Here is an 18514-nt window from a genome sequence, read left to right as displayed (position 1 = left end):
CAATATTAGTTGCAGCTCTCAACTTCTGCTATGTTTTTTACAGCTAAGGTATTTTCTACTTTCCCTAGACTATTTAGGGCAAATGGTATTCACAAATGTGCTATCCAATCTCCAAGTATTTGTAGATTTTTCAAATGTTACTATCCTAATCCCTTCATGGTTTGAGGTTATTATTTTGTGTGATTTCTTTCTGATGCTGGGTGTGTGACTTCAATCACTTTACATCTATTGAGCCTTGTTTTATGGCCAATATATAGTTGGTTATGGTAAATGGTTCACAGGCACTTGAAAAGAATGTGTGCTCTGCTTTTGTTCTGTAGTGTTCTATAAATATTACATCAAGCTGGTTGACAGTGTTGCATCAAACCTGTAGTCTTACTCTCTACATGTTCTATCAATTACTGAGAAAGGCATGCTACAACCTCCAACTATAACTGTGTGTCTAGTTCTCCTTTTTAGTTGTTTTTGCTTCACGTATTTTGAAGCTCTGTGTGCATATATTTAAGATTTATGTCCTCTTTGTTTTTAGAGTTATCAATCTTTAATAACTTACAGGCAAATGCTAAAAAACAGTTAATAATAATATTACAGAGGACACACACCACTTATAAAAAGGGCTGTGGATCTACAAATGTAGGGAAGGGTTCCTGGCACTTTCACACACACACACACACACACACACACACACACACACACACACAGATTATTGTGACTGGTGTCCCTAGAAAAGTAGCTGGGGAGACCCCTCCCCCAGTTGGGGAGTGAGAGGAGAGGACGTTCTCATTCATACCAAATTCATTCTCTAAGCAACTTTGGACCCCACCTCAAAAAACGTCTGAATAAAAAGCTAGAAGGAAAAAAAAGAACCAGGATTGAGGTAGAGTCAGCATTTCCATTTAAGTCTCCAGTCTTGCAGCCCCTACTTCTCTAGGGGTAAGCATGGAGAGATGTGAAGACATCCCCTCTGCCATCCCCTCCCCCAGTGTGTCACCAAAACAGAAATCCATGCTCCTCAGTCCTTCATTGAGGTGGACAAGTCCTGCACCCAGGGCTGAGGTCACAGGCTCTGCCTGACTATCAAAGTGTACAGACCCCCAGTAGATAGGGAGGGGGCAGCCTTGGGTCACCGTCTCTTCTTGCTTGCCCAGGTGGCCTTCTTCCTCGTAAGGATCATCTCATACAGGTGCTCCAGGCCGGGGTGCAAGCCCACCCATCCACAGCATTGCAGCCCTGCACATGGGTGAGCGTGGCAGCTGCCAGGTCATGGACTGCCAGCCTCTTCTCTACCTCAGCTGTACTCAGTGCCCCAGCCTGGTCCTGCTTGTTGGCCAGCACCAGCACTGGCACCCCCTAATTGTCTGAGGCCCGGTTGATTCGGTGTAGCTTCACTTTGGCCTCCTCTAGCAGCTCAGTCTCTGCAGCGCCCACCATGAACACCAACCCATCTGTCCTGTGGGTGTAGGAGGGCCACAGTGGTCGCAGCTTCTCCTGACCTCCAAAATCCCACACTTGGAAGGTGATTCCACGGGAACCCCCCAAGGGCACCACAATCTTCTCAGTGTTGAAGCCTTTGGTGGGAGCACCCTGGACAAACTCCTTGAACTTGAGGTGACAAAGGAGGGAGGTCTTTCCAGCTAAGTCTCGGCTGATGACCACCACATGCAAGGCCTGAAAATGGGGCAAGAAGGAAGCAGTGGGCGTCATCTCAGTCAAGTGGTTCCCCATTGTGAGCTAAGGTGCTGGTCAGAACTAAGGAGCAGGTCTCAGGGTCTCCAGTAGAGGCAAAAGAGAGGTCTTGAAATTGCAGGCTACAAGGGAGCACAAATGGACTATCTTGCGTCAGCAGCACTCTCCCGGTGCCTTCCCAGGCCAGCCACCCTGGCAGCCCGGGGCTTCTGAATCGCACTCAGCACTCAGCCATGTCCTCTTAATGAACTTATCATGCTATTATGAAATGTTCCTCTATCACAGATAACTCTTTATTGTGAAATTTACTTTAATAGTTTGAATGTTCTTTTCATTAGTGTTTGCATAGTACATCCTTTTTCAGTGTTTTACGTTTACCTTTAAGGCAACCTTTTTTTTTTGAGATAGGATCTCCCTATGTTGTCAAGACTGGCATCCAACTTGCTACCCTCTAGACTCAGGTTCTTAAGCAGTTAGAACTATAGGCCTGCACCACTCTGTCTAGCACAACCTGTCTTTTAATCGGAATGTTTTAAAATTTAGACCATTTATATTTATTATAAAGTAGGTTTAAATTTATTATCTTATTATTTCTATTGATTCCCATGCTTTTTGATTCTTTTAAAACTCTACCTTTGCACTGAGTTTTTTTTTTTTAATGATTCCATTTTACCACATTCCACATACAACTACTAGTTTATTAAGAATTCTTCTATCTCATTTATTTAGGATTGTTCAAGTTCGTATTTGTAAATAAAAAAATCACAAAGAAAAAAATCATCCCAAGTTTTAACTAACCTCATTATTCAAGCAAAAATATCCATCCTCAACAAGCCAAAAGTTAAATTTTATCTCTAATTAGATTTAATTAAAATTTAAGTTTTAAAAGTATAAAAGTTAATGATATTGTTAGAAATACACAAGAAAAAATGTCAAGCTTTTTATAACATGAGAATGAGGTCTAAAATGAGAGTAGAAAATAGCATCATTAAAAAAAATGAACATGATGTATGGATATGTTAACCAGAACTGGGCACCAAGTATTTTATAGTATAACCTAGGTCCCTCTAAAGCAGCAAGGCCAACTCCAATTTAAAAATTCTGTTACAATATATCCATTTGTTCAGTCAAATATATGATGGCTACCTGCTTCATGCCGAATGCACTGCATCTGGTACTCAACTCTCTCTCCCCTCCATACACCCTTTGTATTCCAAACAAAATCTTACATAGGTTGAGACACTTTTTACTTTTCCCCCGAGACAAGGTATTTTCTATATATCCCAAACTGACCTCAAATCCATGATCCTCCTGCCTCAGATTGAGTGCTGATTACAGTTGTGCACCACCATACCTGGCACTTGTCCTTTTTTTTTTTTAAGAATTACAAAAACAGACTTGCATATGTTTTTCTTACACTTATATATGCTGTTCTCACTTTATTAAACTGTATTAATATTCTTTAAGGGACAACACACACAGAAGGCAATAATGAAAAAATTTTGCTTTATGGCAGGGTTAAGAAAACCTTTTCAATGAAAACAATAAATCACTTGAAGAGAGAAATTGAAGAAGACATCAGAAGATGGAAAGATCTCCCATGCTTATGGATTGGCAAAAATCAACATCACGAAAATGGCTATACTACTAAAAGCAATCTACATGTTCAATGCAATTCCTATCAAATCCCAATGACATTCTTCACAGAGATAGAAAAATCAATCTTAAAATTCATATGGAAACACAAAAGACCTTGACTAGCCAAAGCAATTCTGAACAAAAAGTTCAATGCTGGAGGTATCACCATTTCTGACTTCAAACTATATTACAGAACCATAACAATAAAAACAGCATAGGACTGGCACAAAAGCAGACATGAAGGCCAATGGATTTAGAATAGAAGACCCAGACAAACCCACGCAGCTACAGCCAACTGACCTTCCACAAAGGAGCCCAAAACACATGATGGAGAAAAGACAGCCTCTTCAACACATGTTGCTGGAAAAAACTGGATATTCACATGTAGAAGACTGAAACTAGATCCTTGTCTCTCACCCTGCACTAATATCAATTCAAAGTGGATCAATGACCTTAATATAAGGTCTAAAACTTTGAAATAACTACAGGAAGTAGTAGGGAATACAATGGAACATAAAAGCATAGGGAACAACTTCCTAAATAGAAATCAAATGGCTCATCATCTAAGAGAAAGAATGAACATATGAGACTGCATCAAACTAAAAAGCTTCCACACAGCAAGAGAAAGTCACTAGACTTAAGAAACTGCCCACAGAAAATCTTGGCCAGCGATTCATCCAATAAGGGACTGATATCCAGAATCTACAAGGAGCTAAGAAATTTAACCCCCAATGGATCAACATCCCAATGAAGAAATGGGCACATGAATAAAATACAGAATTCTCAAAGAAAGAGGTATAAATGGCCAATTAATGCCATTACATCAACTTCCTTGGCTGTAAAAAAGATGCAAATCAAAACTACACTAAGATTTCATCTCACCTAAGTTAGAATGGCCATATTTAAGGGCAAAAACAACAAATGCTGGTGAGGATGGTTGATGGACTTCATATACCTATATGAACTACAACAAAACCTCTTAAAATTGAAGTAAGGTGGGAAGGGGCTGGAGGGGGAGAGAGGGTGGGGACAATCTAACCAATGTACAATGTAAGTCTATTTGGAATAGTCACAATGAATCCTGTACAATGAATATATCTTAATAGAAAAATTTTTTTAAAATTACAAAAACAGAATTGGATATGCTTTTCTTTCTTTATTAAACCATATTAGTAGTCTTTAAGGGACAAACACACATAGTAGGCAAAAATGAAGAAATCTTGTTTTATGACAGAGTTAAGAAGTTATAACATATTTTCAGGCACTATCTTCAGTGGTGCTTCTTATCTTTTTGTTGAGACTCCAAGTAATATTCAGCCCCTGCAGCTACCACAAATGCAGCAAATCCCCATTTGAATCCTTTTAGTAATAAACCAATAAAGGAAAAATTGTTTGTAAAGCCACCCATGTATCTCCAAGCTTCATTGCTAGAAGAAAAAAAAGGAGAAAAATTATAATTACATACAATTCATGTGCATTCACTGAGTAAACTAAATTTAATTTTTATCTTTCTTAAAGACTTAAATGCAACATTATACAAGATACTCTAAGTGGATCACAGTAGGAATCTTCCTGTGGCATAGGATAGTTAATGAATATTTGACCAAAGTTCCTGTATAAAATATTAAGCAAACACTTGATGATTTCACATTTCATACTCCTTCTACTCAGGATTTTACAGAATTCTCAAGTGCCTGGCTCCTTTTGGCCTATCCATTACAGGCAAGGCAAGTCAGGTGGCTCTGCTCATACTAGACATTCCAATACTATGGAAAGATGAACTTAGAGAATTGGCCATAATTTTTGCTTTGCTGCTTACGCTAAATTCATAATCTTTTAGGCTGGGCTGGGCAAGATAAAAACCTTTCTGTCAGGGTCTGCTTCCTCTTCTATTCAATAATTGTCTACCTTATAGTGTCACAAAGATTAAACACACTAATATATATTTTGGCACATGAGGGTGTAACACAACATTATTACCACTATTCAAGAGGATCACAGCCTTTCCCTGTCATAGCAGACTGAACTTCAGAAGAATGATTTCCTACTCTGGCAATCATTCTTCTGAGCATACCGAACACAGAAGTAAACAGAAGTCAGAGAACTTTACGGAATAAAAATGTCTCTCCCACAGATAGTGGTAAGTCAGTGAAAAAAAATCATGTTGTAAAGGGAAAATATAATTTAGCATTAAAAATCTACCTTACTAGAAAATATGAAAGCTAATCAAATTGAATTTAGATGCCAAAACCACATAAAGATGTTAAAAGAAGGTCAGGTGCCAGTGGTTCACACCTGTAAACCTTGCTATTCAGGAGGTAGGGAACAGGAGAATTGCAATGTGAAGCCAGCCTAGGTAAATAGTTCACAAGGCCCTATTTCAACAAAACCCAACACAAAAAAGGGCTGGTGGAGTAGCTCAAGGTGAAGGCCCTGAGTTCAAACCTCAGTACCACACACACACACACACACACACACACACACACACACACACACAAAAGATGTTAAAAGAAAACTACATAATATCCTTCATGAACATAAATGCAAATATTCTGAACAAAATTTCAGAACACTGAATGCAGTAATATATGAAACAGGATAATACATCACGGGAGGTAGGGTTCACACCAGAAGAGCAAGATTGACTTAATATTTGAAAATCAGTAAAAATAATTCACCATATTAACAGAATAAAAAAGAAAAAAACTATGTCAGCATCTTAATAGATATAGAAAAAGCATTCGACAAAATTTAACGATCATTATTAATAACAAGAAACAAGAGCCAAGCATACTGGTGAGTCTCTCTAGTTCCTCTTGGTGGGAGAATGGCTGTCCGAGGCTGGCCCTGGCTAAAAACATGAGATGGTACCTGAAAAATAACTAAAGCAAAGGGCTGGCAGAGTGGCTCAAGTGATACAGCTCTTGCATAGCAAGTGCAAGGCCCTAAGTTCAAACCAGTACCACCAAAATAAGTAAATAAATATCATTATGACTTTTTTTGGGGGTGGTGTTGGCACTGGGGTACCAGCCCAAAATATCATTTATAATAACACAAAACTATAGAATAATTTAGGGTAAATTCAACAAAACACAAGCAAGACCTATATGTAAAGCAAAAAAGTTCTGCTGAAAAACATTGAAAAGGACCTAAATTACCCATGGACTGAAAGACTCAATATTATAAAGACAGAAGACTCAATGTTATAAAAAAATCAATTACACCCAAATTTATGTGATTTCGACTCAATGTAAATGTGAAAAAGATTTATATTGTGAATTTTTGTGAAACAGATTCAATGTGATCCCAATTAAAATCCAAGCAGTTTGCAGAAACTGACAAACACATTCTAAAATTTATAGGTAAACGAAAAAGAAGTAAAATAGCTAACCTGATTAAAAAAAATTGGAAGCAGTGTGTGGTGGTACACACCTGAAATCCAGAACTTGGGAGGTGAAGGCAGAAGGACCACGAGTCTGAGGCCAGCCGTGGCTACATAGCAAGTTCCAAGGTAGTCTAGGCTACCTAGTGAGACCCTGTCTACAAAACAAATACAAAAAAGAAATTTTTAAAATTGTAGATCTTATATGATCTGATTTGACCTAAGTGTGTACATATTTATCACAGTAACAAAACAGAATGCAGAAATAGACAGCATAGATATCAAGGGATTTTTTTTTAACATATCAAGGTAATTTAACTGGAGAAAAATAAGTCTTTTAATAACTAGATGTCCATATGCAAAAAATATTAACCTCCCTCCTTACTTCAAATAACACAAAAATAACTGAAAATGGATCATATACCTCAGTTTAAGAAAACTGTATGCCAGGTGTGGTGGTGCAAGCAAGAAGCAGGAGGATCATGACTTTGATGGCACCCTGGGCTACCAATTGAGACTCTTGTACATAACAACAACAACAACAAAACACCAAAAATAAAACTATAAAAGCTTCCAGAAGAAAGCATAGGAGAAAATCTCAGAATGGATACAAAAGGCATAAACCATAAAAGAAATACAAAGATTGTAGATAAGCGAAAGAGGTCACAATAAAAGATTTATACTCTATGGTTCCAATTGTATAAAATTTTAGCAAAGGCAAAAACTAAAGACAAGCAGATCAATATTCTTCAAGAGCCAGAGACAGGGTAACACTGATTGCAAAGGGAATAATCTTTCAAGGAAGAAAGAAATATTCAGCGTCATGGTTTTGGAGGTAATTCCGTAATTGCGTATTTGTGAAAATTAGCAAAATTGTTATGAATTAATTATAAAATGAGTGAATGTTGCTGCATACAAATGATACTTCAATAAAGCTAATTTTAAAACTTCAATGTAAAAAGCCATTTTTTTGGGGCAATTCTTTCAGGAAAATATACTGAAAAGGAACAAATATACTGAAAAGGAACATACATACTGTTTTTCTAGGATCAATTCCTAGAAAAAACTACTCAATTCATCTTACCGGCCCCATGGATCCTTTAGCCCTCGTAAAGCCAGCTTCTTCTGGACATTTTCTAATGGAGTCCCTTCTATTTTCCACTGTTTATAATCTGGAAGTTCCAATTTACTATGACCATGCTCATGTCCATGTCCATGGGCCATGCCTACAGGAAAAGAATAACATAAGGGAGAACTATTACATAACTAGTAAATTAGGAAATACACATACACAACATATAAAAAGGAAAATAACTGGTAATCCTATCACTCAGAGAAAACCATTTACCATCTCATTCTTTTTCTCATAATAGTAAACATTTACTGAGCCCTGATATGCCAGGCACACTATGCTTTATTACTCTAAAACAACTCTTAGATTTAAATGAAAAATATCCCCATTTTACAGATGATGATAAAGAGACTCCAAGATGTAATTTCCTGAAGGTAACAAAAATAGTAAATGGTACAACTGAGATTTAAACTCTGCAGTTTGGTTTTCACAGCCCCTACTCCTAACTTCTAAGTGATAGTTACTGTTTCCCTCTCTTTAGTCAAAAAAAGTATAATATGCTGTTTTGTTACTCTTCTTTAGCTGATTCTCTTAATACAGTATTGATGCTTTTCTTTTTTTTTTTTTTTTTGAGATCACAAACTTGCTGGAATTATGTTTTTTTGTGTTTGGCAGTACAGGGGTTTCAACTCAGGGCCTACACCTGGAGCCCTTTTTAGTGATGGGACTTTTCAAGACAGGGTCTCACAAGCTATTTGCCAGGGCTGGCTTTGGACTGTAATCCTCCTGATCTCTGCTTCCTGAATAGCTAGGATTACAGGTGTCACTGGTGCCCAGCGTTAATGTTTTTAAATACAAAAGATCATATGAATTTTTGCATATGAACTTTTTTTGTAAAAAGACAGACAAATATTTTAGGCTTTGTGGGCAGAAGAGGCAAACTCAAGGATAAGATGCAGGATAGTAAGACAGGACAAAAAAACAAATTTCCACAAATAGTTCATTGATAAAATCCCAAATATAACAAATAGTAATTGAGTATAATTAGTTTTGTAATACAAGCCTATTAACTGAAAAAAAAAAAGACACCTGATATTCCCTTTTTCAGGGATAGCATTTTGCTTAATTGGAATTCCAAGTTAAACATTTCAGAGTGATTGTGAATGTTCATCTATAAAAACCCATGGGTGCTTAGCTCATGGGCAGTGGGCTGGATTTAGCCCACAGGCAACAGTTTACTAAGCCATGAATTGACCAAGAGTCCTTAGGACTCTTTTTTCATCTAAGTTTGCTTCCTTAAATAAAATGTGTCCTTGATGTTTAAGATTTCAGTTTTACTAGTGTTATTTTTAAAAGATAATATAAAAACAAACTTCATCTTAGTTCCCACTTAAATTGTTATGAATTCCAAGTCCAGTAGCATGAATAAAGAATGCTATAGTTTGATTAAGGTTAATGGTAGCAATTTTATAATCACTGTTCTTCAGATATAAAACCAAACCAAATAATTATTACCATTTTGTCTGCATTTTATAACCATGAATAGGCCCAACTATAAGACAAGATTTCTTATACAGGATTTTAGAAGACAGAAGTAATTATCAAATAGTATATACGAAAGCCATATTATGTGAAATGTTTATTTCCCTAAACAATGATTCTAAGATAGAAAAAATTGAACATAGTAATTCCCACCAATTAATTATACTTAATAATATGTTAAGAAACCACCAAACATTATGATTTTCACACTTCAAAGAGAATGAAAAGCAGTATCTATCAAGTTAAAACTATAACACTCACAACTTTGAATGAATTATTTAATCCACTACTTCACTATTAATCGGTTTAAGTCAATAATATGAAGAAGGGAAGAGTGAGGCACATGCTTGTGTTCCAGCTACTTGGAAGGCTGAGAGAGGAAGACCACTTGAGCCAGGAGCTCACGGCTAACCTGGGCAATCTAGTAAGATCCTGTTTCAAAACAGCAAAATTAAAAAATAATAATAATAAAGCGACTGGTGGTAGAGTGCCTGCCTAGTAAATGCAAGGCTCTGAGTTCAAGACCCAGGACCACCAAAACAAACAAACAAGAAAACAATATGAAGAAAAACTTATGGTTTCAGATGTCAGAATGACTTTTGAGATTCAATACACAATTACAAAAAAAAAGGCTGTTAGCATGTATTTAGAATGGTACTATCTTGGTTTCTTAAAAAATCATTTTAAAAATAATATTTCACTTAAAAAATGTTTATAGGGATTATAAGACAAACCAAGTACAAGACAAAGGGTCAAAATATTGACAAAATTATTTTTGAAAATAAAAGTTGAAACATTTCCATAGTATGTAGGCTACTTTGAAGCTGTAATATTACTATCCCAAAATATTAATTTGGAATATAAATCTTTGAAAGAAAACATGAAATTACACATACCCTTATTTCTCCTATATAAATTTCTTTTAATAAAGTCAGTATCTTTTCTCATCCACCTAACTGCAATATTTTAGAAAGGGTCCTTCTATAGGAATTCCCTAAATATAAAGAATAAAAAGTCGAACAACACTATTTCTAGGGAAACTTTCATTTTCTATTAAAAATTATTTCTATTTCAGCTGGGCACAGTGGCACCTGCCTATAGTCCTAGCTACTTCTGAGGCTGAGGCAGGAGGCCTGCCTGACCCTAATAATTCAAGACAGTCTGGGTAACACAGTGAGACTTGTTTCAAAAACAAAGCATAATAAAATCATTTCTATTTCAGAATAGGCATAAATCAAATAATAACATCCTGATCACTTGAAGGAAGAGTTTGGGATTTTTTTTTTTTTTTGCACCACTAATAGCTATAAAATTCCAGGAAAATCAGTTAATCTCTCTGAACTTTAATTTCTTAATATAATGAGGACAAAATCTGCTTTGCAAGATTGTGAAAACTGGGAAAAACACATTGCGATGTACCTTCCATTTTCACATGCAGGTGTTGAGAATGTGACTCTGAGCACAACTACTCTGAAAAACTGGTATGACCTAGAAAAGCTGAACATTCAAATACCTTTTGCCAGCAACTCCACTAATAGATGCATATACTCTAGATTTCCACTGTCTCATTTGGTGGCTACTAACATTTGAAATATGACGACACAACTGAGGAAAATGAATTTTTTTTTTTTTGGTGGGACTGGGTTTGAACTCAGGGCTTCGTGCTTGCAACGCATGCGCTCTACTGCTTCAGCCACACCTCCAGCTCATTTTGGTCTTGTCATTTTGGAGATGGGGAGTCTTACCAACTATTTGCCTGGGCTGGCCTTGAACCTCAATCATCCGGATCTCAGTTTCCTAATTACCTAGAGTCACTGGAGCTCAGCAGAAAAGGAAAATTTAATTCATTTAAATTTCAAAGTGAATTCTTAAATCACTTATTAGAAAATATTATAGTGTGTTTGGAACTAGTTGGGTATACAAATATACTTTCCCCCTCTTTTTTTGTGGTACTGGGGTTTTGAACTCAGGACCTTATGGTTGATAGGCATGCACTCTTACTACTTGAGCCATGCTCCCAGTCCCTTTTGCTTTTTTGGTTATTTTTCAGATACAGTTTTGTATTTTTTGCTGAGCCAGACTGAAAAGGGATCCTCCCACTAATGCTTCCACATATCTGGGATTATTGGCATGTTGAGTGGAGTCTTGTTAACTTTTAACGGGCTGACCTCAAACTATGATTCTTCTGATCTCTGCCTCCTGAGTAGCTTGGATTATAGGTGTGAGCCACCAAGCACTGGGAGTTTTGTTTTTCTGAGACACAGTCTCACTATACAGCCCAGTCTGACCTCAAACTAAATATCATCTTGCCTTAGCCTCCCAGATACTGGGATCACATGTGTGCGCCACCACACCCAGCTTTGAATCTATTTTTTCAAGTGTAAACCTTATGAAATATAAGTATATATCAAGTGGTAGTATTTGTGAAAACAACATAGACACTCTGTAAATGTAAAGTACATTAATTATGAACACAGTACAGAAATGTAAAATATTTCATTATCAATATTGATTACATCCTGAAATAACATTTTGAGTATGTTGGGTTAGATGAAATATATTATTAAAGTTTACTTTGTTTTCTTACTTTAATAAGAGTACTAGAAAATTTAAGGCTATTATGTGGTTTGTATCATATTTCCACTGGATTGCACTACTCTACAGAGAAACTTTTGCGTAAATTTAACAATAGATACGTTTTATCAGATTATTTTTTTGAGGACCATGTGTGCTTTACCACTGAGCTACACTCCCAGCCACTATTTTATAAGAATCTTTATAGCCATATATTGTTTTTGCTAGGTCTAAACTGTAAGCAATCTAATCCAACAATAGAAAAGTTTGTGGTATAGTCACAGTACAGAATATTATACAAAAGACTACCCCCAGCCTGGTACTGGTGGCTCATACCTTTAATCCTAGCTACTCAGGAGGCAGAGAACAGGAAGATGGCTGCCTGAGGCCAGTCTGGGCAAATAGTTCTTATGACCCTATCTCTAAAATATCAACACAAGAAAGGGCTGTTGGAGTGGCTCAAGTGGTAGAGCATCTGCCTAGCAAGTGTGAGGCCCTGAGTTCAAACCTCAGAAACTGCAAAAAAAAAAAAAAAAAAACTATACCCCAAACCATGAACAATCTCATAAGTAATCAGCAAGGGTGAGTCAGAAAAAAATACATGCACACAGATCCCATTTATGTAAATTAAAAAGTCTAATAATTCACTTTTTGTAATGTACCCTAGATGGAAAAATTAAAGTAAAAAAAGTAAATGCTTGTCACAAATCAGGGCATTGGTTACCTCCTGGTGGAGATCAAAACCACAGAAGCTAACAGAGCTCCTTGAATAGTGTTTGCAGCCAGTTTTAAATTACTGCCCTTCTAAGTTGCCTTTTTAGCCTTTCTTAATCACGTTCCTTCACCTTAGTGAAATTTTGACACCACAGATATACTGTATATCTGTTTCTGTCCTGTATTTGGAGGGACACAAACCACATAACTCCCCTCTTTCCCAACCAATTTCACTCCCTTGAACAGCAGATCACTTCTATTGAGAATGTATGTTCTAAATTAATAGCAATGCTTTATTTCCTAACCTGAGAGATGGTTACGTATTTGCTTAATTATAATTCTTCAAAATGTCCTTTTTACACACTCCTGTTATAAACTCCTATTTATTGTATTCTTGACAATAAAAAGTAAAATTAGAAGTGAGTTATACTGTGCTGAGGACTCAACAGATGACTGTTTCACTTTGAGAGTTGCTCAAATAAGAATAGCAAGGAAAGCACTGCACGCTTCCACAAGACTACATGTAATTTTATAGTGTAGCGGACTTTGAAGTGCATATCTCAAACTCCCCTCATTAAAAGACTTTGATAATTATAAAAATATGAAAAAAATACAAGTCAACTGCTATCACTTTTAGTGTCCGGTCCCCGATTCTAGGTATATGCAATGGATACGATTTTGTATCCTGCTTTTTTTTTTTTCACTTCAATATTGTATCATAAACATTTATACCAGACAACTCTTATTTTAAAATGCACAACTGGTGTGAGGCATACATTGCAATTATTGCTCTTTTATATATTTAAGGTTTGGGGGCTATTCTTCCGCCTTTGACTCAAATATAAACCAAAAGCTCAAGAGGCGAGGAGGCGGTTGCCTGTAGCAGAGGCGGGAAAAAGCACCAGAACTTAACAACCACAGTAATTCATTCTCACAGCATCCTTCTCCAACTACCTCGCCCTACCCTAGGTTCTACACTACAGATCTCTCGCGGTAGTTCCTCGACCTCCCTCCCGCTTGAATTGTCCCTCTTTCGTGATGCTTTCCCATTAAATCTTTCCTGCACTCCCCCAAAGAGTTTAGTTTTTATCCCTAATACAGAGGCCTCCCGCCAACTCCCTAATTTACCTGACACCAACCTGACCTCTCAGGACACTCAAATATTCAACCTTCCAGCTGGAGGCAACCGGAAACGGAAGTAGCACCTCAAGTTCTTTCCGGCATGAAAGCGGAGGAGACGTTTAACGTTCCGGTCCTGGGTCACAGATTCCTGAAACAGGTCGAGATATGGAAGTCGATATTTTTATCACAGATGTGCCTACGAAGACGACTAAGGTAAGAGATTGTAGAGGAGAGGAGAGGAGAGAAGGGGAGAGATGTTTTTCTTGCTCGAAGACGGAATCCTCAGGCAGTGCACAGAGGGGCGGGCCAAGGACGCCTGCAGCCAATAAGAGAGGCTGTTATTTAGAGCATGGACTCACCCAATGGGAAGGCTGGTTGTTGCGCTGCAGTTGGCAGGCTGCTGCGGGAGGCGGTGGCGGTAGGAAGCCGGAGGCAGCGGGGTGACAGGTAGGCGGCGGCGTTGTCTTTGGGGAGCGCAAAGTGCTGGGTGAGGAGGGTTTCTCTTCATCTTCGGCTGCGGGAGCTATAGAGGGGATCTGGCGAGGGTGATCTGGGATGGAGGTAGCTGAACCGTTGGTGGTTCCGGAACCTCGCCAACTAGGTAGCAGCTTGAGAGGGTCGTGAGGAGAAGGCGGCAGATGAGGCGGCGTGGGGGCTGAGTCTTGTGGGGAGACTTAAGGGCCTACGTAGGGCGTGGGGGCTACGGTGTCGCGGGCAGAGGGAGGAGAGTGACCCGAGCAAGTCTCCGGTAATGACAGCTTAAAGGAATTCCTTGTACGAAGCCCCAGGCGACAAAAGGACGCGCGGCATTGCAGACACCTGAGTGGAATCCTAGGAATTGCTTCTTAGGACCATTCCCTGGGGTCGGGAGGGGGTGCGGAGAAGAGAGGTGCTCGCTGATGGCCAGATCCTGGAAACCGCTTATAGCTGCACATTATGTAATCCTTGGCTGTTGAAAGAAGTCTTGCAACCTATTGATATGGCTGGACACTTGTTTTTTCGTTGGCTTGAGTGCTTTCTATTCAGACAGGCTCTGTAGGCGAAGGGTGATAGCGTGAAGGATACACTAAGTCACGAAGTGCTTAGCCCCAATATGGACTTGGGTTGAGAGGTACGGTGTTAGTTGGAGATGAATGTGCTCAGATTCACATTTCGTAGTTCACGAATTTATTTATTTTGAGGGTCAGGGCTGATAACATACGTTTTTATAATCTTCAAAAAAGTGGAGAGCCTTAAAAATCTGTGATAGAAGGTAAGTGCACATTGGAAAATGACTAGAAAATTCGTTGGTAGATCCCCCCCACCCCACGCCACCAGATGTTAGGCACTGTGTGAAAAGGGTGGAGGTCTAACTTGGGGGCGGGGGAAACATTTAAGTAGGTTGTCTGTAAGTCTGAGAAGCAGAGTTATTTATTTCTTAGGCTTAAAAAGTGTGCTCTTTAAGTCTCTCAGACCTAGGAAAATTTGTTTGCAGTTAAAACTAAATAAAGACATAAATTGTCTTTAAAAAGTAATCTTTATAGTTCACTGTTTGCCCAATGAAATGTAGAATTAAAACAAATTCCAGCCAGCATTTGTTGTAGAGGATACTTGATTTTATAGCTCATTGGAAAACGATCTAAAAACACCGGAAAACAATGTTAAAATAAGTATTATAAATTGCTAAAATGTAAGCTGTTTGAAATGTTGCCTTTAGCCTAGAAGATAAGGACAAATGTAGTACTAGCAAATGTATCATTTTACTGAATTTTAGTACTGCATGTCAAAAAATCTTGGAAGGTGTGAATTTTCTGTTAATGATTATGAGTTCATATAAACCCAAATCAAAATTTCATTTTTCCCTCAAAATATTATTTGGGAAGAAGTGGGTCATTAGAATTTTTCCTGAAGTGTTTGTCAATGCTTTTGCTTGAAATTTTAAAATGAAACTTGACCTGTTTCATACTTTGTCTTTTATCTTTTTTACACAAAGAAAAACTTATATTTCTATTTTAGGTGAAATTCTATAGTGTTTTGAGTACCTGTAAACAAATATTTTCCTAAACGTGTGTGTGTGTGTGTGTGTGTGTGTGTGTGTGTGTGTGTATTATGTAACCAGCCCACTAGACCTGTCTTAGAGAACTAATGGGTGATTTTGAATGGCCAGTAGGTGTCATTGTAGAATGTCATAAATTGAACCTTGAGTAGAAAATGGCCAAGTAGTTTAAGAAGCTATAGTCCAAATTAGTATATAATAGTAATTGTGTGATTATTTACAAATCATAGAAATCCTCTTTTTTTGAAACATTTCTGTATTGGAGTTATTATAGGGAACTTGAAACACAATCGCTATTAAGAAGTATAATTGTTTGCTTTATAATGGATTTTGAAAGTTTGTTTTTTAACCCAACTCTTAAGCTATCCTGACATATAGTGTGAATTCAAGTTCATTTTATTGTTTTGGGCTTTTTTTTTTTTTTTTTTTCCTTCTTGGTACTGGAGATTGAATCCAGGGCCTCAAGCTTGTTAGGTAAGCCCTCTACTGCTGGAGTTATGCCACCAGCCATTATGCTTTGTGAAATAGAATATGGTTAACATTTTCTGGGCTGGCCTTCAACTTGGCCTCTCAAGTAGTTGGGACTATAGGCATATACCACCACAAACAGCTCAGTTTTGGCGTCTTAAAGTACTTTATTAAGTTCTGGAATGATTTAAGATTATTCAGATTGACTAAGCTTTATAATAGAAAAACTAGTGCTGTATAATGAAAAACTAAAATGATAAAAAAAAAATGGGCAGAAGTCTCCAAACAGGTTATCACTCACAAAATAGTACTTTGTTATTGCTTTATAAATGTAAAACAGAATTTTTGTCTTCATTTGTCTATGGCTTCTTGATTTGTACTTTGTTTATGGCTAAGAATGTTGAACGTTTCTTAGGTACTTATTAGCCATTTGTATTTCTTCTTCTGAGAACTGTTCAATTTATTTGCCCATTTATTAATTGGATTATTCGTTCTTTTGCTGGTTTTTTTTGAGCTCTTTGTATATTCTGAATATTAATTCTTTATCTGTTGACTAGCTGGTGAAGATTTTCTCTCATTCTGTGGGTTGTCTGTCTGTGGCTTCTTAAGTTTCTTCTCCCCTCTATTTGTTTCCTTTTAGATTTTTGTCTGGTTAGTGGATTATGTCTTTTTCTCAGGATAGAACTGATCATTTGTCAATGCCTAAAATGTAATGTAGTGGATTCTCGGGGCAGGTGGAGTAGAAATCTCTGAGGGTGTCTTAGACAATTGCTATTAATACAGCTGTTTACATCTGTAGCCTGCTGATGAGCTTTTGTCATTTTGTAACTCTGTTTCTTGGGCTTGCTATTGATACAATGTTTCAAAGAGGGGAGGGGGGAACCTAAAATAAGAGAATTCTCCATGAAGGTAGAGAAAGGAAGGAAAGGAGGGTGGGGAGAGAGAGAGAGACCCCCAAATAATTAGGAATTTTAAAAAAGGAACATACAATATCAGTATATTGTCTACTCTTCCCTTTAAAGTCTTGGTGATAAAAAGAATATAAAGGAGATAAATATATTTTGGAAAAAAAAAACACTTCATGATTTGGTTCACTTCTGGCTTTTACTTTAGAACCAATGATCTAATTCAAGGCACTGGCACTTGTAAGAACCAGTAACAGTAGTTTTAGCTTGAGAGAAAGGACTGCCAAATGTACCAACATTTTTATAGCTCAATAAGTTGTCACCATTTAATGTCATAGCTAAGACAGCTTTTCTAGCCAGGATCTGAAGTTGCCAGAAATAAAAATTGTGCTGAATGTTTTGGTTTGGATTAGTTTTTACTTGGCACTTAACTGCTTTATGTAAACCAAGCTACTTTCTTTGACAACTCAGACCTGTGCTAATTAATTTGCACAGATATTTACCATTCTGTTAATGTCTTAGAAAGCTTTCTTGTTCTAGAGTTAAATGATAATTGGAAAATATGAATTGTAAGTTTTCTTGATTTACAGTCTTACAATTCAAGAATTGATTTATCATAGATTTCTTGATTTATAAATGACAAATATATCCATTAATATTTGTGTAAACATTCATTTAATAATATGTATTAAAACTTGGAATTGCAAATGTGTTGGCTCTGACATGGGTCCAGTTTAGAAATTCACGGTTCATCTTCATGAATTCTAGACTTTCTGTATGGTAATCTGACTGCCCTGGAGATAAGTATGGAAAAAAAACAATGAGAATACTTTAATTTTGGAAAAAGGAGTAAAACTCAAGTATGTAATACATTAAGTGGTGTGACTGATTATTTATGAAATAAATAACTTATAACTGTCAAACTAGTAGTTGCAAAATGTGATAAATGCCAACAACTTATTGAATGGCAAAGCTTGGGTTACAGAATAGTCATTTTGTTCTAGTGGATCACTAAACTTCAAAAAGTATTAGAATCAGATTTTTCCATCACCTTTTTCATTACAAATAGTTTATTCTTTTTTGATACAGGGTACCAATATATAGCCCACACTGGCTACAAACACATCCTCTGGCCACTGTCTCCTGAGTTCTGCCTATATTTTCCCTTTTATCATCTTTCTAATGTGCTGAAGCTAGCTTTTATTCATATACCTGTTATCTGAGCAATTGTTAGTTCTTAACTCTTCTGTTGGTTATATTTTTAATCAATGCATAGTTGTACATACTTATTACATATATTGAAGCCATGTACTGTTTCAATACATGTATATATATTGTATAAGATTCAAATCAGGGTAAACATTCTGTCCTGAAAC

The 18514-nt window shown here is 37.0% G+C and overlaps 2 protein-coding genes and 1 pseudogene across 9 annotated transcripts in view; 1 reads left to right on the top strand and 2 right to left on the bottom strand.

Annotated features, from left to right (window-relative positions):
* Nucleotides 1-563: 563 nt before the first annotated feature.
* Nucleotides 564-4315, bottom strand: LOC141422617 (ADP-ribosylation factor-like protein 4D; annotated as a pseudogene).
* A 150-nt stretch (nucleotides 4316-4465) lies between these two features.
* Nucleotides 4466-13889, bottom strand: Ndufb3 (NADH:ubiquinone oxidoreductase subunit B3). 2 transcript variants are annotated; one of them, XM_020166853.2, is made up of 3 exons: nucleotides 13737-13889; nucleotides 7791-7932; nucleotides 4466-4751 (listed from the first exon to the last, which is right to left on the bottom strand). In XM_020166853.2, the coding sequence occupies exons 2-3, from the start codon at nucleotides 7928-7930 to the stop codon at nucleotides 4595-4597; spliced, it is 297 nt and encodes a 98-aa protein (XP_020022442.1). In that variant the 5' UTR covers nucleotides 7931-7932; nucleotides 13737-13889; the 3' UTR covers nucleotides 4466-4594. The 2 variants fall into 2 exon arrangements, with proteins under 2 accessions (XP_020022442.1, XP_020022444.1); XM_020166855.2 differs by having other exon boundaries at nucleotides 13748-13883.
* Nucleotides 13854-18514, top strand: part of Hycc2 (hyccin PI4KA lipid kinase complex subunit 2) — a 100667-nt gene continuing 96006 nt past the window's right edge. For 2 of the 7 annotated variants that reach the window (XM_074071383.1, XM_074071375.1), the window contains exon 1: nucleotides 14077-14177. The gene's annotated coding sequence lies outside the window, so the exon portion shown is untranslated. The other 5 variants (XM_074071379.1, XM_074071377.1, XM_074071382.1 and 2 more) reach the window with 4 other exon arrangements.

Source organism: Castor canadensis, chromosome 4 (genome assembly GCF_047511655.1).
Source record: "Castor canadensis chromosome 4, mCasCan1.hap1v2, whole genome shotgun sequence".
Classification (NCBI taxonomy): Eukaryota; Metazoa; Chordata; class Mammalia; order Rodentia; family Castoridae; genus Castor; species Castor canadensis.
Note: the sequence above shows the minus strand (reverse complement) of the source record. Positions and strands in the feature narration are given on the sequence as shown.

What these genes read in the sequence shown, in the direction of transcription:
- Ndufb3 (XM_020166853.2), bottom strand. Translation starts at nt 7,930, where the DNA reads ATGGCCCATGGACATGGACATGAGCATGGTCATAGTAAATTGGAACTT. An exon ending in CTAAAGGATCCATGGGGCCG is followed by an intron (nt 4,752 to 7,790) that starts GTAAGATGAATT and finishes TTTTTCTTCTAG; the next exon opens with CAATGAAGCTTGGAGATACA.